Source organism: Fusarium poae, chromosome 3, assembly GCF_019609905.1.
Source record: "Fusarium poae strain DAOMC 252244 chromosome 3, whole genome shotgun sequence".
Lineage (NCBI taxonomy): Eukaryota > Fungi > Ascomycota > Sordariomycetes > Hypocreales > Nectriaceae > Fusarium > Fusarium poae.
Genome location: NC_058401.1, coordinates 4223593 through 4237226, shown reverse-complemented (window position 1 = coordinate 4237226; position 13634 = coordinate 4223593). Strand labels below are relative to the sequence as shown.

Below are 13634 nucleotides of genomic sequence, written 5' to 3'. Positions count from 1 at the left end.
GACCTGAATATGTTGAAGACACGGTCTCTTTCTTTCTGTGTCCCAAATCGTCCCACAAAGAAAAAAACACCCCGAACCTGACCTTGAACGCCAAAAGAATGCAGATAATCAAAGGTGATGGTACCCTAGGTAAATGGCAGACAGACAAGTACCCTTCCTATACATGGTGAATGTTGCGTTGCTTCATAGGTTTATAGTTATTTTCCATCATGAGCATGTTGAAGAATTGCTTCGGACTGAGTGCAGTCCCCGACCTTTCGTTTCTACTCTTATCTCTTGTTAATGCCGATGAGGTTGAGGAACTCGTTGCGCGTCTTGGACTTGCGCTCGAAACAGCCGAGAACGCAGCTGGTAATGGTGCTGGTGGTGGTCTTTTCGACGCCGCGCATCACCATGCACAGGTGGCTCGACTCCATGACCACGGCGACACCCTGGGGCTTGAGGATTTCCATGATAGCGTGGGCGACTTCCTTGGTCAGACGCTCCTGGATCTGAAGACGGCGGGCAAACATCTCGGCGATTCGGGGGAGCTTGGAAAGGCCGATGACGGTCTCGTTGGGGATGTAACCGATGTGCATCTGCGGGGGTCAACGTCAGCTCGGAAGGATTGCGGAATTGGCGGGATTTTGCTTACCTTGCCGGTGAATGGTACGAGATGGTGTTCGCAGAGAGACTGTCCCTTGTTGGCATAGGTTTCTGTCAATTGATGGGGAAAAGACTTACAAAGACTTCAATGTCCTTGACAATGACCATCTCGCTGTGTCCTTCTCTGAACAGCGCGTTGTTGACAATGTCTTCAACGTTGACCTGGTATCCTTTGGTCAGGAACAGAAGGGCCTTGGCGTAGCGCGAAGGTGTATCGAGAAGACCCTCTCGATCGGGATCCTCGCCGACACATTCTAGAAGAGTGCGCACAGCACCTCGCATGCGATCCAGTCGCTCGACCTGCTGCTCTTCCGTCTCTTCCCGACGCTCTCGTGTTCCACGGCCTAGATAGCGAGCTGAGTTAGTAAAAGAAAGCTCTGGGCAAATTAATATCGTAAGAACATACTGGGTCTGCTGAGACCGTCAAAGTCAATCACAGGACTGGGCGATCTGCTGGCCTTGACAACAGCGCTTCCCTCCTCGGGAACAACAGAAGCGCGACGCTTCTTGGGGATGGGTTCATCGCGGGGGTCTCGGGAAGCTTTAGCCAAGCTGTTGCGACGCTGCGAGAAAGCATTGGGCTTTGCGCCGTTGATCGCAGCAACAGCTGTCTCGCCATTCTTCCTCTTGCGCTCCTTGCGCTCGCGACGCTTTCTGCGACGGGCTGAGTCGTCGCTGCTGGAAGACGAGCCAGAAATGCTTGCTGCGTCTTGGGATCGCTTGTGAGAGGGGATGACGCCGTCTTCGGAGGGGGCCATTGTGGCGAGCTTTTTTTTTTCTTATCGTGTAGTAGTGGTAGTGGGATGTTTCTTTCTTTTTTTTAAAAAAAATCCAGAGGAGGGGTGAGAGAGGGATTGAAGGTGGATGATGGAGGAGAGGAAAGATGAAGGAGAAGATTTCTCCAATTTGTAAAGTATAAATAAGAAACGCAACCGCAAAAGAAAACGGACGATTAATACTAGACGAGAAGTAGAGGAAGCAAAACAGCTTCTAGTTCAAGGTAAGGTAGCACAATTGAGTCAGGGTCCAAAACATTCAATCCAATGGCCGGATCGGAGAACCGAAAATTTAGAGGGGCCACGGGATTAGGATGGACTATGAACTACCTACCTAATCAAGTTTGCGGGGGTGCTCAGTGCATCATTTCCGGGCAGTGAATTTGAGTCGCTAACTAACGGGCAGCTACAGACAAGGTATCCGTAGTTCCAGTGGAATTGCTTCCCTACGCGAACGAGACGTGCGACGTGCAACTGTCCGAAGAACTGCTTTATCTTATCAGTGAGTGGATTGACGTCAATTGTTGGCTACTAGGTACGATTCTCAAACGGTCATGTCACCGTGGATCCGATCATGTGAACAAGCACGTGACTCAACTCAAAGAGAATCGTCACGGTCTCCGTTCGGTATTGAGAAACGCGTTGTAGCACGGATCATCACTCCGGGAGCCGTCAGAACGAAATACTTTCAAGGAATCAAACATACGACGCCGAGAATCGGCATATCGAAAATACGTATCTCACCTTCTTACCGAAGCGACTTCTTGGTACACCATTCATTCAAAGCTTTCTCCCTGTTTGCGTGCAACACCGTGCATTCTTGACACTACTACCCTTCGATTCAAGTATCGCCAATTTCCATCTCTTCATACCCAACATTTTACATCTACGCATCTCGAGCGATAAAACATACCGTCTCAATCATGGCGTCTCCGCCTTACGCTACTTCCCCATCAGGAATGTCGCCTCCTTATCCGTCACCCGCTCAAATCCCCAACAAGAAGCGCTCTTCAGGTATCGACGCCAACGCGCCCCCTCACAAGCGACGTAAACCCTCAAACCTCTCCCAAGCCTCCGTCGCAGCCGCCGCAGCCAACCATCCTCTTCGTCAAACATCGTTCCCCCCCGAAGCTCGATCGCCTTACCCGCGCTCTCCTTCTGTAGACGCTCAGTCTCATGTCAGCGGCAGCGCTGTCAGCACAACAGCTAGTGGAGCGCCCAAGAAAAAACGCGGCCGCAAGGCCAAAAACGCAAAGCAGGATGATGCGAGTGAGGCGACGCCCAGTCTCGTTGGTGGACGGGCTCCAACTGCTGTGAGCGGACAGGGTGGTGATAAGGAAGATGACGACGAAGATGACGAGAAGGCTGAGATGGCGTTAGAGGATGTTGTTGCGCGAACTCAAGAACAGAAGCAAGAGGAAATCCGTCTACGAGCTATGCTTGTCGAGGCATTCGACTCTCAGCAGTACAACCGATATGAACTCTGGCGCGCCGCCAAGTTGGCCGATAGTGTCGTCAAACGAGTGAGCAACATTTGTGTCTACATCTTAAAGCGAGTTGCTAACAGCCATAGGTCGTCAATGCCACAGTATCTCAATCCGTGCCTCAAAATGTCAGCACAGCCGTCAAAGCGGTAGCCAAGCTTTTCGCAGGAGAAATCATCGAAGCTGCGAGGAACGTCCAAGGCGAGTGGATTCACGCGGGAGAGAAACAAAGCGAACTGCCTACGCCGCCACAGTCTACGAACGACGACCCGGATGCCACTGAGGAGGAAGTCGATCTCAAGCGCGGTCCGTTACGACCTGACCATTTACGCGAAGCCTGGCGACGCTATCGAGTTTCGGGAGAGAGTCGAGGTGTGGGTGTGCAGCAGCTTTGGCATGCACAGCAAAACGATGGCGTGGATCGTTTCTCGACACGCACGGGGAAGCGACTCTTCAAGTAAAGTACGACCGAGTATGTACCATGAGAGTTATTCCGTACGGAGACGAGGAGTCGTTTTCACAGGAGACAAGAAGCCTGTAGTGCAAGGTTGACATGTGTAAGATTCCTCACAGGAACGATTCCAGTTCATCACGTAAAACGCATGGATACGGCGGAAATAATGGCTGTGATTGGTGTACGCAGGAGTACAGGGATTATGATTCTTTTCGGCGCAAAACGATACCCCAAAATCTGAGATAGGACATAGAAATACAATAATACAATAATACAACCAGAAGTACATGCATCTACAGACACGACAATTCCCCAATCAGTAGAGGGCGCAAGTCACAAGACGCAAAACATTATCGGCAAAGTTGATTGACAGGGACAGAGACTCCACGTGGTTGGTTCGGGGAGTTGGCGGAAATCCTATACAAAAGCAGTAAAGCTCTGTAGGGCGTAATCTCAACCCCAAATACGAAGTCACGAATGACATGGGAGCAAACACAGTCGTCCCCAATTTCTACCCGCTCTATTGCCGAGTTTTACGGACTGCCGAGGTGGTGTGTGTGGGATAAAAAGGTCAAACATGAGAGATACACTATACTGTTCGAATCATTAGTGTCTTGTCAAGACGGCGGTCATGACTTTTGAGGGAGTGGGCGAGTGTGTCACGTCACGATGGGTGCTGGATATGGCTTCATCGAAAGAAATCATGCTGATCGCCGTTTTGGATCATTCTTGGCCGGTGTAATGCGCTTTGAAGACCAGGCTGCCAAGAGGAGACCGCCGGGGGATAAGGGAAAGACGGCACACACACAGCCACGTTGTTCTCCCAGTTGAAAAGGGAAAGAATAATGTCAATTGGAGCCAAGTCTTGGCTGCTGAGGTCTCGACTCTTGAACGTGACACTCTCCGATAGTGGGTTCCGCACCGCAGGTCCAAGGGCAGAGCAGAGCAGAGCAGAAGCTATCGGTTCTTGGAGAGATGTGTTCCTTGTCTGTTGTATGTATGGTGACTTGTTCTGGCTATTGGCCAAGAACCGAATGACATTACCATCTCGTCAGCCAGGAATCTCAGCAGACTGGTCTTGACGAAGAGAAATGCATCAGTGACAACTTGAGCAAGGAGTTAAGTTAGACGTCAAGTCTTGGCAAAACCATCGCGGTCTAGAACTGCCAATTGACAATTGTGTCCAATCACAGCGGCTCCTGCTAGGTCTCAAGCACCGTGCCTGACCATGCACAACAGCCCTTCATCAACCTGAATAGTCAATGTTGCAGCTTGACCGGCTATAAGAAGCCGAGAGGCTGGCTTGGCAAGTCGGCTGGCCCGAGAGTCCGTGGCGCAGCAAATGCGAGCCCAGTAATGCGTTGAAAAATACGGGGCGCCTAGGCTTCTGGGCATCCCGCAAGCAGAGACAATCTGCCCTGTAAGATTCGGGTCTTTTACAGGGCATTCAAGGGAGGTAGCAGGTTTAGGGCGGAAAACTCGACCAAAGTACCCACTGCCTGGTCGCCTGTCACTGTCAACCAACGACGTACGTTTCATGACTGTCAAATTACAAAGGTCGTCGTAACGATCGGCCAAGGATTATCGTAGAGGATCGAGAATCGAATGGTAGCGCAATTCCCTATTCACTCTCGCAGCTGCCCATAAACCCATTGCTTAGTCTCATTGGCTCACATACCAATAAACTTTCCAACGGGTTGAGTAAGCACGAAGTCGTGATAGGGTTGTCACGGCCGAACCTATGTTTAAATATCATTGGCGCTAGCGTCTCTTGACATCGGCTGGATCTGCACCGTAAAGACATGGGTCTTTGCCAAGAGGTCGGAGCTCGGCCGTCAACGCGCGTCCTGCTTGGCAAATCAATCAAATGGTGACCTTCATCAAGAAGAGCTCAAGTCTCATATGGGCTGGCGTTCGCCATCATTGACGTAGCGTAGACTTTGGATCGGCATCCAGATGAACTGTACTTGCCAACATGACTGGAGGAAAGGTGAGTTCTTGAAACCTTCACCTTGAGAATCTTTCTCGACGGTTCGTCCTGTATTGCAATAAGTTACTCTGTCTGACACATTCCCCTGCAGAAGGAGGGCTCAACCAATCCGTCAGCTGTCCGAATTCGTGACAACCAACGACGGTCCCGTGCACGGCACAAGGAGTACGTCGAGGGTTTGCAGAAGAAGCTTCAAGACTATGAGCGTCGGGGTGTAGAGGCCACATTGGAGATGCAGCAGGCAGCCCGGAGCGTTGCTGTCGAAAACTCTCGCCTGAAAATTCTGCTGGGTTATCATGGTATCACTAATGATGATGTCGAAAAGTTCCTGCAAAGCTTCCCTGATCAGTCAGTTTCCGATGCCGCAAAGGCAGCCATCTCACAGTCAACCGCCGGTCAACCACCCATCGCCCTCGCACCCAAGGTGCCTCTTCAGCCTCTGTCAAGAGCGCCGTCAGATCCTCCGAGGACGTTACCGCCGCCGCAAATCCAACAAGAGACCAGTACAAGTACTCGAGATGTTGTGGACGCAGTTGTAGGGATCAAGAGAGACTCTCGAAAAGCTGGATTAGACGGCAGACCAAAGCTTCCCCTGCCGATAGAACAGCGACAACCACTTTTGCAACCTCGCCCTCAACTACCCATACTGCCAGCACTGCCATCTCTTGTACTTGGCCAGGGCAGACCAGAACCCCCTCCTCTCGATAAATTGTCGGTCCTTGCGACAGCCAGCGTGCACCAAGAACCCGATGCCAACAAACACCGTCGCTCACATTCTAATACCGACAGTCTCCGTGTTCCAAGTCCTTCGATAACAGGGCAAAGCTCGCCGGCATCTTCACATACAACCCCCACGAGCCGTTTAAGTTCAACGTCACCGTGAAGATACGAGTGCGGATGGGGTTCGAGTCCTTATTCTCGTAAACCGACGACTACCCCTGAGAGCACAATTCACGAAGAAGCTGCGTCTGCAGAGATCTGCAGAGAACGTGGCGACAAGTTTGGGAGGTATCGGTGAAGCTATCGGAGAATGGAGTTCTGGATAACAAGATTGAATGATTGAGAAATAAGAAAAGGCAACTTCGCCTTATTTCATGGGTGTATGTCCAATACAGTCCGGGCACGGGCTGAGCTGACAAAGGTTGACTGCCAGCCTCAACTCTGAGATGGAGTCATTGAGAAGAAGAACAACAAAGTTAATATGGGCATTACTAAATCCAATGGAAGTTGGCGACAAACACGAGGTTGGATGGGCAACGCGGAACCATGTTGCAAGTATTGGCGATACTGTTGCAGATTTGGGTGGAATCCATTCGGTACCTGACGAAAACGTTGAATGTTGCTGGCAAAACATAAAGAGCCAAACTGGGGAGGGAAGGGGGAATAGTTGTACTGCGACCAGATCTGTTGCAGGGTCGAACACGAAATGATACCAGGATTACGGAAGCGAATCGATCGAACCCGGGAAGGCACACACCTTGCAGAACCGCGTCTTGGGTGCTGCACGGCAGTCTAATGGCTTGACCTGGATGTGAGATGCTGAGTTATATAGGACGGCTTTCAGGTTGTTCAGGTGGGAGGCCGCTTGGTGGAGACGTGGGATAACAAGGTAGCAAGGGCAGGTTGACTTTGCGCAGGCGGGGAACATGCTTAGCCGGTCGAGTTGGAGGGTGTCCCCGATGCAATGTGTTGCTGGAAGAATTCAGGGATTCCTGACGCCTCAGACGTGTAGAGGGGGAGGCGATCTGCAAAAGCTTGGCACAGCAACAAATAGCCATGGCAAAAGAATAAAAAAATTGTTATAAGGGCAACAGGATGAGTCCAGCGTGTGACAGAAATGACAAAGTACTGGCTCACAGTCAATTTCTTGTCGCAGAAACAGTTCCTAGACAGTCCCTTTGTCAACCACTGACATGGAGGATTTACCAAGGCCGAGGGAACCGGGATCCAGTGTTACTCCACAACGGCGTCATGTTGACCCATTGAAATGCAAGGTTGAGAGTGAGATAAGATGATTGATTATTTGTAGTCTCGTAGCCGAGTGGACCAAAGAGAAGGATGCTTTGTCACGATGCTTTCTGTCAGCTCGGTCGCGGAAGTGGCAGCAAAGTCGAAGGCGAAGGCGGGAGACAATCCAAGGGACAATATTGGGTTGAGATTCTTCTTGACGACTGAAAGATGAAGGATTAGTTGTGGCGGATGAAACATGGGAGATGGTTTGAGAAATGGAGTTTGTACAAGTTTGGTGAGGCGGTCGAGAAGGAGAAGGATATCGGATATTATAAAATGATCCAGGTTCAGGCAGGAACGGGAGCGGCAAGTGGGCACGAAACTCCTTCCTTTCCTGAAGAACCAAGTCGGTCTTCAACTTTGAAGAGCAGCCAACAAAACATTCATAAATACTACTATGAAATGTCGGTCGAAGAGACAAAACAGAGCTTTGGCTCCCTGTTCAGCTCATTTCCATGACGTAGAGAAGAATACCAATCAGAATCCTTCAGTGACAAAGGCCCTGAACGTCAGGGACCGGGAAGTGGGTGCTCATGCGCCGACCAGGGGTGGGTTACCTCCGTGGGTAGGAAGCTCAGGTATGATTGGTGAGCTGTCGTCCTCAAATAAGCTTAATCGTGTGGCTTCGGTTGAACGTCTGGGTTTACCGTTAACAATCTCCGAGGTATCGGCTGTAGATGCGTCTGACCAGGCCTGGAGAGAGTTTGTCGAGCTGTGAATGTCCTGGGGCCGGTGTTCAAACTGGTCTAGGCCATGGCTGGGTTGGTAATGTCGGTGGATAGTTGCTGGGCCCAAGACCCATATTGTAACAACAACGCCTCCTAATGTGCAGAGTAATGAGACGCTCACTGTCAGACAAACAAAGATGAAGCAATCAAATCATTCAATAAAGGTCGCGGGACTCGTCCAACTTTAAACCTCTAATCGCAGCCCGGGGGGTTCATTGGCCGCGCGGCCCTGTCGACGCGTAGGTCCCATAATTGGTGGTGGCAGTGCACCCTCTTCAAACGTCACCCATATCCCGAATAGTCTCGTTTTTGTTTTTTTGCCATTCACAAATAGCCCGGTCTAGACAGTCAAGACAAGTGAGTTGTTGTGTCTCGTTTATTGGTCAGCTGGTATTATTACCACCATGGAAGTCAGCATAATTCTAGACCAAGCAAGACAGCAGCTAGCCTCAAACATGTTCAATCATCTCCACCTACATCTCACAAGGCCAAAGAGAAACAATAGAGTAAGCTTTTACTATATACAATGGAGATACTATTGACAGTATGTACTTGCAAAAAATATAAACAAAAAAGGAGTAGGGGAAAACACATCAAAAAAAACTAGCCCAGACTCTTAGTTGACAGACAAGCTATAGGCAGAAGTAGCAAAGACACAGTTGGAACCTATAAACGTTAGTCTCTACCAAACACAGCACAAAACCACACAAACTTACCGACAAAGGGCTCAGTACCAGCCTGGAAGCTAGTAGCAACATAACTACTCGGAACACCCTGGCTCTTAGTAAGATACGTAAGAAAGGGAAGAAGATCGCCTTGGAAGTTGCCCAGATTCTTCGTCGACACAAAAGAGTACACAGTTGTATCGCCATTAGGTCCACGGAATAGCTTCCACTGAGACCCATTGATAGTCAAAGTCACAAGAGGTGTAGAACCATGATCAGAAATAGGTCCAGCACCACCATAGCTACCCACCCAAATCATAACCTCATACTTGTTGCTGGCACCGACTGAAGGCGCAAGCCAGAGATCGTACGCAACATCAGAGACCATGTTTGTTCCCGTGTATCGCCATGTCCATTTTGTAGGAATGGACTTGATCGCCGAGACTTTTTTGTTGATGTTCTCGAGGGCAACGTTGGAGTACGATTTGACGTGGATGTTGCCTCCGGCCCATGTCCATTTGGTGGACCAGGAGAAAGAACCGCTCTTGTACGAGTTGAATGTTGTACACTGTTCTCCGGACGCTGCTTCGCCGCGTCCCCAATTGTTGTGGTAGATGGTATATCCGGCTGTTTGGAGGGACCCAAAGGCTTCGCACCAGGTGGTGGTTGCGCGCTTGTCGAAGGTCTTGGAGGGAGTTGTGGGCGAAGCTGATACCACAGCCATGAGGAGGAATACAATGCTAAGGAGCTTCATCCTGAAAAGATGACGGTGAAAGAAGGACTGAATAATGAACTGAGTAAAGAAAAAAAGAGAACTTGACGGAAATACTCAACTTATACTGTACTTCCTACCATGGGAACGGTGACCCTTTACACCAACGCTCCAAGATTTATTAGCTAAATTACTTATACGTGCTGAGACACCTCCTTGCTCAAAATCGACATATCCGGTAAGTTTCAACTGATATACAAACCCACCAAGTGCCGACTACCGAGCTCATCCCAACATACTTCCACCAATCACCCACTCAACCTGAGTTCTCCCAGCAATCAGATGCTGTGATGCAGAACATCCTTGGTTTATCATAGTCGATAAATGGTGCCATCTCACAAATACAATTGGATCATAAAAGAGGAAGTGAAATATTCAATGCTAAATTGAGACTGCTCGGAAGCGCCGGACGTGCTTGAAGAAGGAAGAGTGTCTGTCTCCTGTGCTCTGTCTGAGCTTGAAGTATCTCTATGTAAATCTGATGGATATCGAATCTTGATGGACGTTTGGAAGAGCATGCGGGTAAAGAGATGACGTCTCCTGGGTATGTAAACAAACGTGCTGTTTAGGAGAGTGATTCGCTCACATTTCTTGAACACTTCCTCACATGACAACGAGGCATAGAAATTGCCTGACAACACTACGGCTAGTGGCCTCCTAACTCTTCGAGTATAAGAATAAGTAATCTAAAAAGCATAGTCTGAGTAGCATAAATTGACATACTTATATCGTTTCTTATGGTTACAGCGGTTGACTCTCTAATATCCTGAGGCCTGGGCAGGTTAAAAATAGCAAAACATTGACCGACACATTTTATCCTTAAATATCTAGGCAGGTAAAGTTAAGTTCTTTGCGACCCCGAGGCCTTTTAGTCACAAGTCGGCTGGGAAACTTCGCTGCGCTTAAATTTTTCTTCGTATTCCTTCTAATATCGCTAATGCAAAAGCTAAACTCGGGGATGTAATAATGCCAAAAGCCCAAAAGCTAGCGAAGCATAGAAAGAGATAGAAATACCAACTCGCCGTAACGTGATGGCCGTCAAACTTAATCGCTCCTCAGGGAAACACCGCGTGGGTATGCAGATGTCCAGCTCCTGTGATCCATAAGCGCCCCTGGTCTTTCGTGGCTTTCACCAGAACTCTCGCATCATTTTTTGCTTCCATTCTGGTTCAAATATAGTTTGAGTTCTCACTCTTATTCCCGCGCTGGTTTTGGTCTTGAGTCTGGATCCAAGACACTCCAGCCCAAATTCTCTGCATGTTCTGCGCGCTTGACATACCTCGACATAATAAAAGAAACCCTTTTGCCGCGCATGGAGTGATTGTAGATGTCCACCAGATATTGTAAACTGTCAACATTGCCCGCCCAGGTGTCTTCAAGTCCATCGACTGTGGCCACAATATTGTTTTCCTGTCTACTGTTGGAGATCCTGATGCTTTTGAGAGACTTTTGCTCCTCTGAGTCCTGGTAGAGGATGCTCTCTAACTGAACCTCCTTGACCAATTTCAACTAGACTGGTTTGGACTCGGCAGTTCCGTCTTGAATCTGATTGGCGTGGTGAGAATTTTCCATTTCTTGAGTATGACTCTCTTTAACAGTGGGAGCAGCTTCAAACTGGTTCTCTAGCTGCCAGCGAAGCTGCTCTTCAGCGTGCCTTAACTCCCTCTCGAGACAAGCTATTCTGTCGGTGCTGCGTTGTAGTTTATACTCCAATGACGTCCTCGTCTCGTTCCAGGCCCCCTGTATAGCTTCATTGTGCATATGCCAGGCATACGAATCATGACGGAGCTTTATATTAGCTGCATCCACCTGTAGTCGAAGCTGTGTATTATCCTGTTGGGCCTGATTGCGCTGTTTCTCGAGATCTTGATTGGTTTTTATAACCTCTTCGAGTTTGTTTTCAAGAAATTCTGCTTTTTCCTGAATATAGCCTAGCTTCGCCTGAGCGTCCACCCACTTCGTCTCTGGATCTTGAGCCTCCTGCTTGGCGTCTTGATATTTCTTGTCGAGTTGTTTCTCAAGATCCTGTACTTTTTGTTTGGCATTTTTTAGCTTCGTCAATAGGCCTTGAGTCTTTTGTTTGGCGTCTTGGTGTTGCTTGTCGAGTTGTTTTACGAGATCCTGTGCTTTTTTGCTGGGCCTCCTCTAGCTTCGTCTCTAGGCCTTTAGTCTTTTGTTTGGCGTCTTGGTGTTGCTTGCCGAGTTGTTTTTCGAGATCCTGTACCTTTTGTTGAGCCTCCCCTAGCTTTGTCTGGGCCTCCGCTCGCTTCATCTCTAGATCTTGAGCCTCCCATAGGTCGTCTCTTAATTTATTGAGGTTGTGGTAACATGTTTGGAGCTCTTCCTCTGAACGACGAGCCGAGTCAGCGTTCTCTTGAGCCTCCCGCTTGGCGGCCTGGTATTTCTTGTTGAGCTCATCGTAAGATTTTTGGGATTCTTTCTCTAAACGACGAGCTAGTTCTTTCATTCGCTGATCGTGTTGATTTTGTCTCTTTATTGCAGTCTGTCTCACGACATGTGCTAGTCCCATGTCTTCGTTGAACTGCTTTATTTGTCGTCTTAGCCAAACTTGTATGGGGGATGGGCGAGTCCCGTTTTCCTGCGGGCTGGGATCTTGTAACACTTCCATGATTATTATGGCGCTAATAGTAACAATTCTGATGATAGTGTTGTTGCTTGGACTGTTTGTTGAAGAGAAGAATGGAAAAGAAGAGTTGGTTTGGAATGAAGGATAGATACCTAAGTACTAACCTACCAAGGTAAGTAAGTACCTGCCTACGATTGCTACCTACGTAGAGGAGGTAGCTCTTGCCTAACACCTGTTAGCTAGGTAGGTACCTATGGGAGGGAGGCTGAAGCAGAGCTGATAAATACGCTCTTGGGAAGGATCGATGCAAATAGTCAATAGGTTTGTCTAAGGATATCCTGAGAACATAACTACCTAGATCTAACATGAAATGACAATCTGAAGACATCTCAACTCTTCCTTCTTAAGAGCTCATTATGGATCGAGAAAAGGAGAGACACCAACCAAGGCACAGCCGCGCAAAGCAAAGGCACCCTTTCTCTTGTTTTATAAAACCAAGACTTCAAGCCCGTCTGATGCAAAAGAAACTCATTCTGACCTTCTGTGTCAATCAGCCTATCCACCTCTATATAACCCTTATATAAAAAAAAGATGACGGGGGCTCAGGTCGGCAGTCCATAAGCTGTCAAGTGCCAGCGGCATGTGTGTTCACCATTCTGTAAACTTCAAGTATACTTCACTTGTGGACTTTGCGTAGTCCCGTCGATCATCCTTTAACAACCAGGAAAAATCAGTTCCAAGATTTTCGAACCAATCTCATTCCTGTTCTGGGTGTTTCAACCTCTTGTCGAAAGGTTCATTCCGCCTCTTTGGAGGACAACTTCGAATCAACGGATTGCATACAGAGGGTAACAAAGGATCCTGTCATGTTTGGCTCTCTCATACATGACCGCGACAGAAAACTGTGGCAAAAAATAGCCACAATGGTTTCATTATTCAGCCAAGGCAAAGAAGGCAACATGGTTTGACGGTAGTCAAGCCACTGTAGAAAAACGGTTCCATGGCTTGACAAATTACTTCCAAACAAAGAAAAGCTCGGTAGCGCCAAGACGTTGGCAACGAAAGATTGATCTGATAAGATTACGGAATGGGAGGAATGCAAACCTGAGACGTGTGATTTCCGAGATTTGATGCATTCAAGGGATAGTCTATGCATGGAGTTGGACAACCTTGATAATCTAATCTAGTCTAGTCTAGTGCTTTAATTGATGCCGATATCGCCACGATGATGATGATGATGAATTGATGGGAATAACTTTTGTCTCCGGGCCTAATGCAAAGCTGAGTATAGTTTGCCTCATCTCATGACAAGACGATATTCCCATAACGTAAGATTTACTTTGTGACCCTCTCTCTCATCAAGTACATACCTACATCAATAAACGTTTATTACATACTAACCTACTTTCTACTGTAACCCTGTGTCCTTCTAGACCGGGCATGTTATAGTGGACCTAGTGAGCTGACTTGTAAAATTTTCATCTCATTCGAGACCCGACAATGTGGAATAATGACCCGGTTGG

At 48.4% G+C, this 13634-nt stretch overlaps 5 protein-coding genes across 5 annotated transcripts; 2 read left to right on the top strand and 3 right to left on the bottom strand.

Moving 5' to 3' along the window:
* Positions 1 to 269: 269 nt before the first annotated feature.
* GCH1_2 (GTP cyclohydrolase 1) lies at positions 270 to 1403 on the bottom strand (the record flags this gene model as incomplete). Its single annotated transcript, XM_044853248.1, has 4 exons — positions 270 to 578; positions 635 to 673; positions 724 to 989; positions 1052 to 1403. The coding sequence occupies 4 exons, from the start codon at positions 1401 to 1403 to the stop codon at positions 270 to 272; spliced, it is 966 nt and encodes a 321-aa protein (XP_044705918.1).
* Positions 1404 to 2344: 941 nt separating this feature from the next.
* Positions 2345 to 3366, top strand: FPOAC1_008813 (uncharacterized protein; the record flags this gene model as incomplete). The annotated part of the gene is made up of 2 exons (XM_044853247.1): positions 2345 to 2944; positions 2995 to 3366. 2 exons carry the CDS (start codon positions 2345 to 2347, stop codon positions 3364 to 3366), a joined length of 972 nt encoding a protein of 323 aa, XP_044705917.1.
* A 1968-nt stretch (positions 3367 to 5334) lies between these two features.
* On the top strand, positions 5335 to 6273 carry FPOAC1_008812 (uncharacterized protein; the record flags this gene model as incomplete). The annotated part of the gene is made up of 3 exons (XM_044853246.1): positions 5335 to 5349; positions 5441 to 6082; positions 6139 to 6273. 3 exons carry the CDS (start codon positions 5335 to 5337, stop codon positions 6271 to 6273), a joined length of 792 nt encoding a protein of 263 aa, XP_044705916.1.
* A 1617-nt stretch (positions 6274 to 7890) lies between these two features.
* Positions 7891 to 9506, bottom strand: FPOAC1_008811 (uncharacterized protein; the record flags this gene model as incomplete). The annotated part of the gene is made up of 2 exons (XM_044853245.1): positions 7891 to 8180; positions 8804 to 9506. 2 exons carry the CDS (start codon positions 9504 to 9506, stop codon positions 7891 to 7893), a joined length of 993 nt encoding a protein of 330 aa, XP_044705915.1.
* A 664-nt stretch (positions 9507 to 10170) lies between these two features.
* Positions 10171 to 11991, bottom strand: FPOAC1_008810 (uncharacterized protein; the record flags this gene model as incomplete). Its single annotated transcript, XM_044853244.1, has 4 exons — positions 10171 to 10187; positions 10248 to 10297; positions 11299 to 11549; positions 11749 to 11991. 4 exons carry the CDS (start codon positions 11989 to 11991, stop codon positions 10171 to 10173), a joined length of 561 nt encoding a protein of 186 aa, XP_044705914.1.
* Positions 11992 to 13634: the final 1643 nt, after the last annotated feature.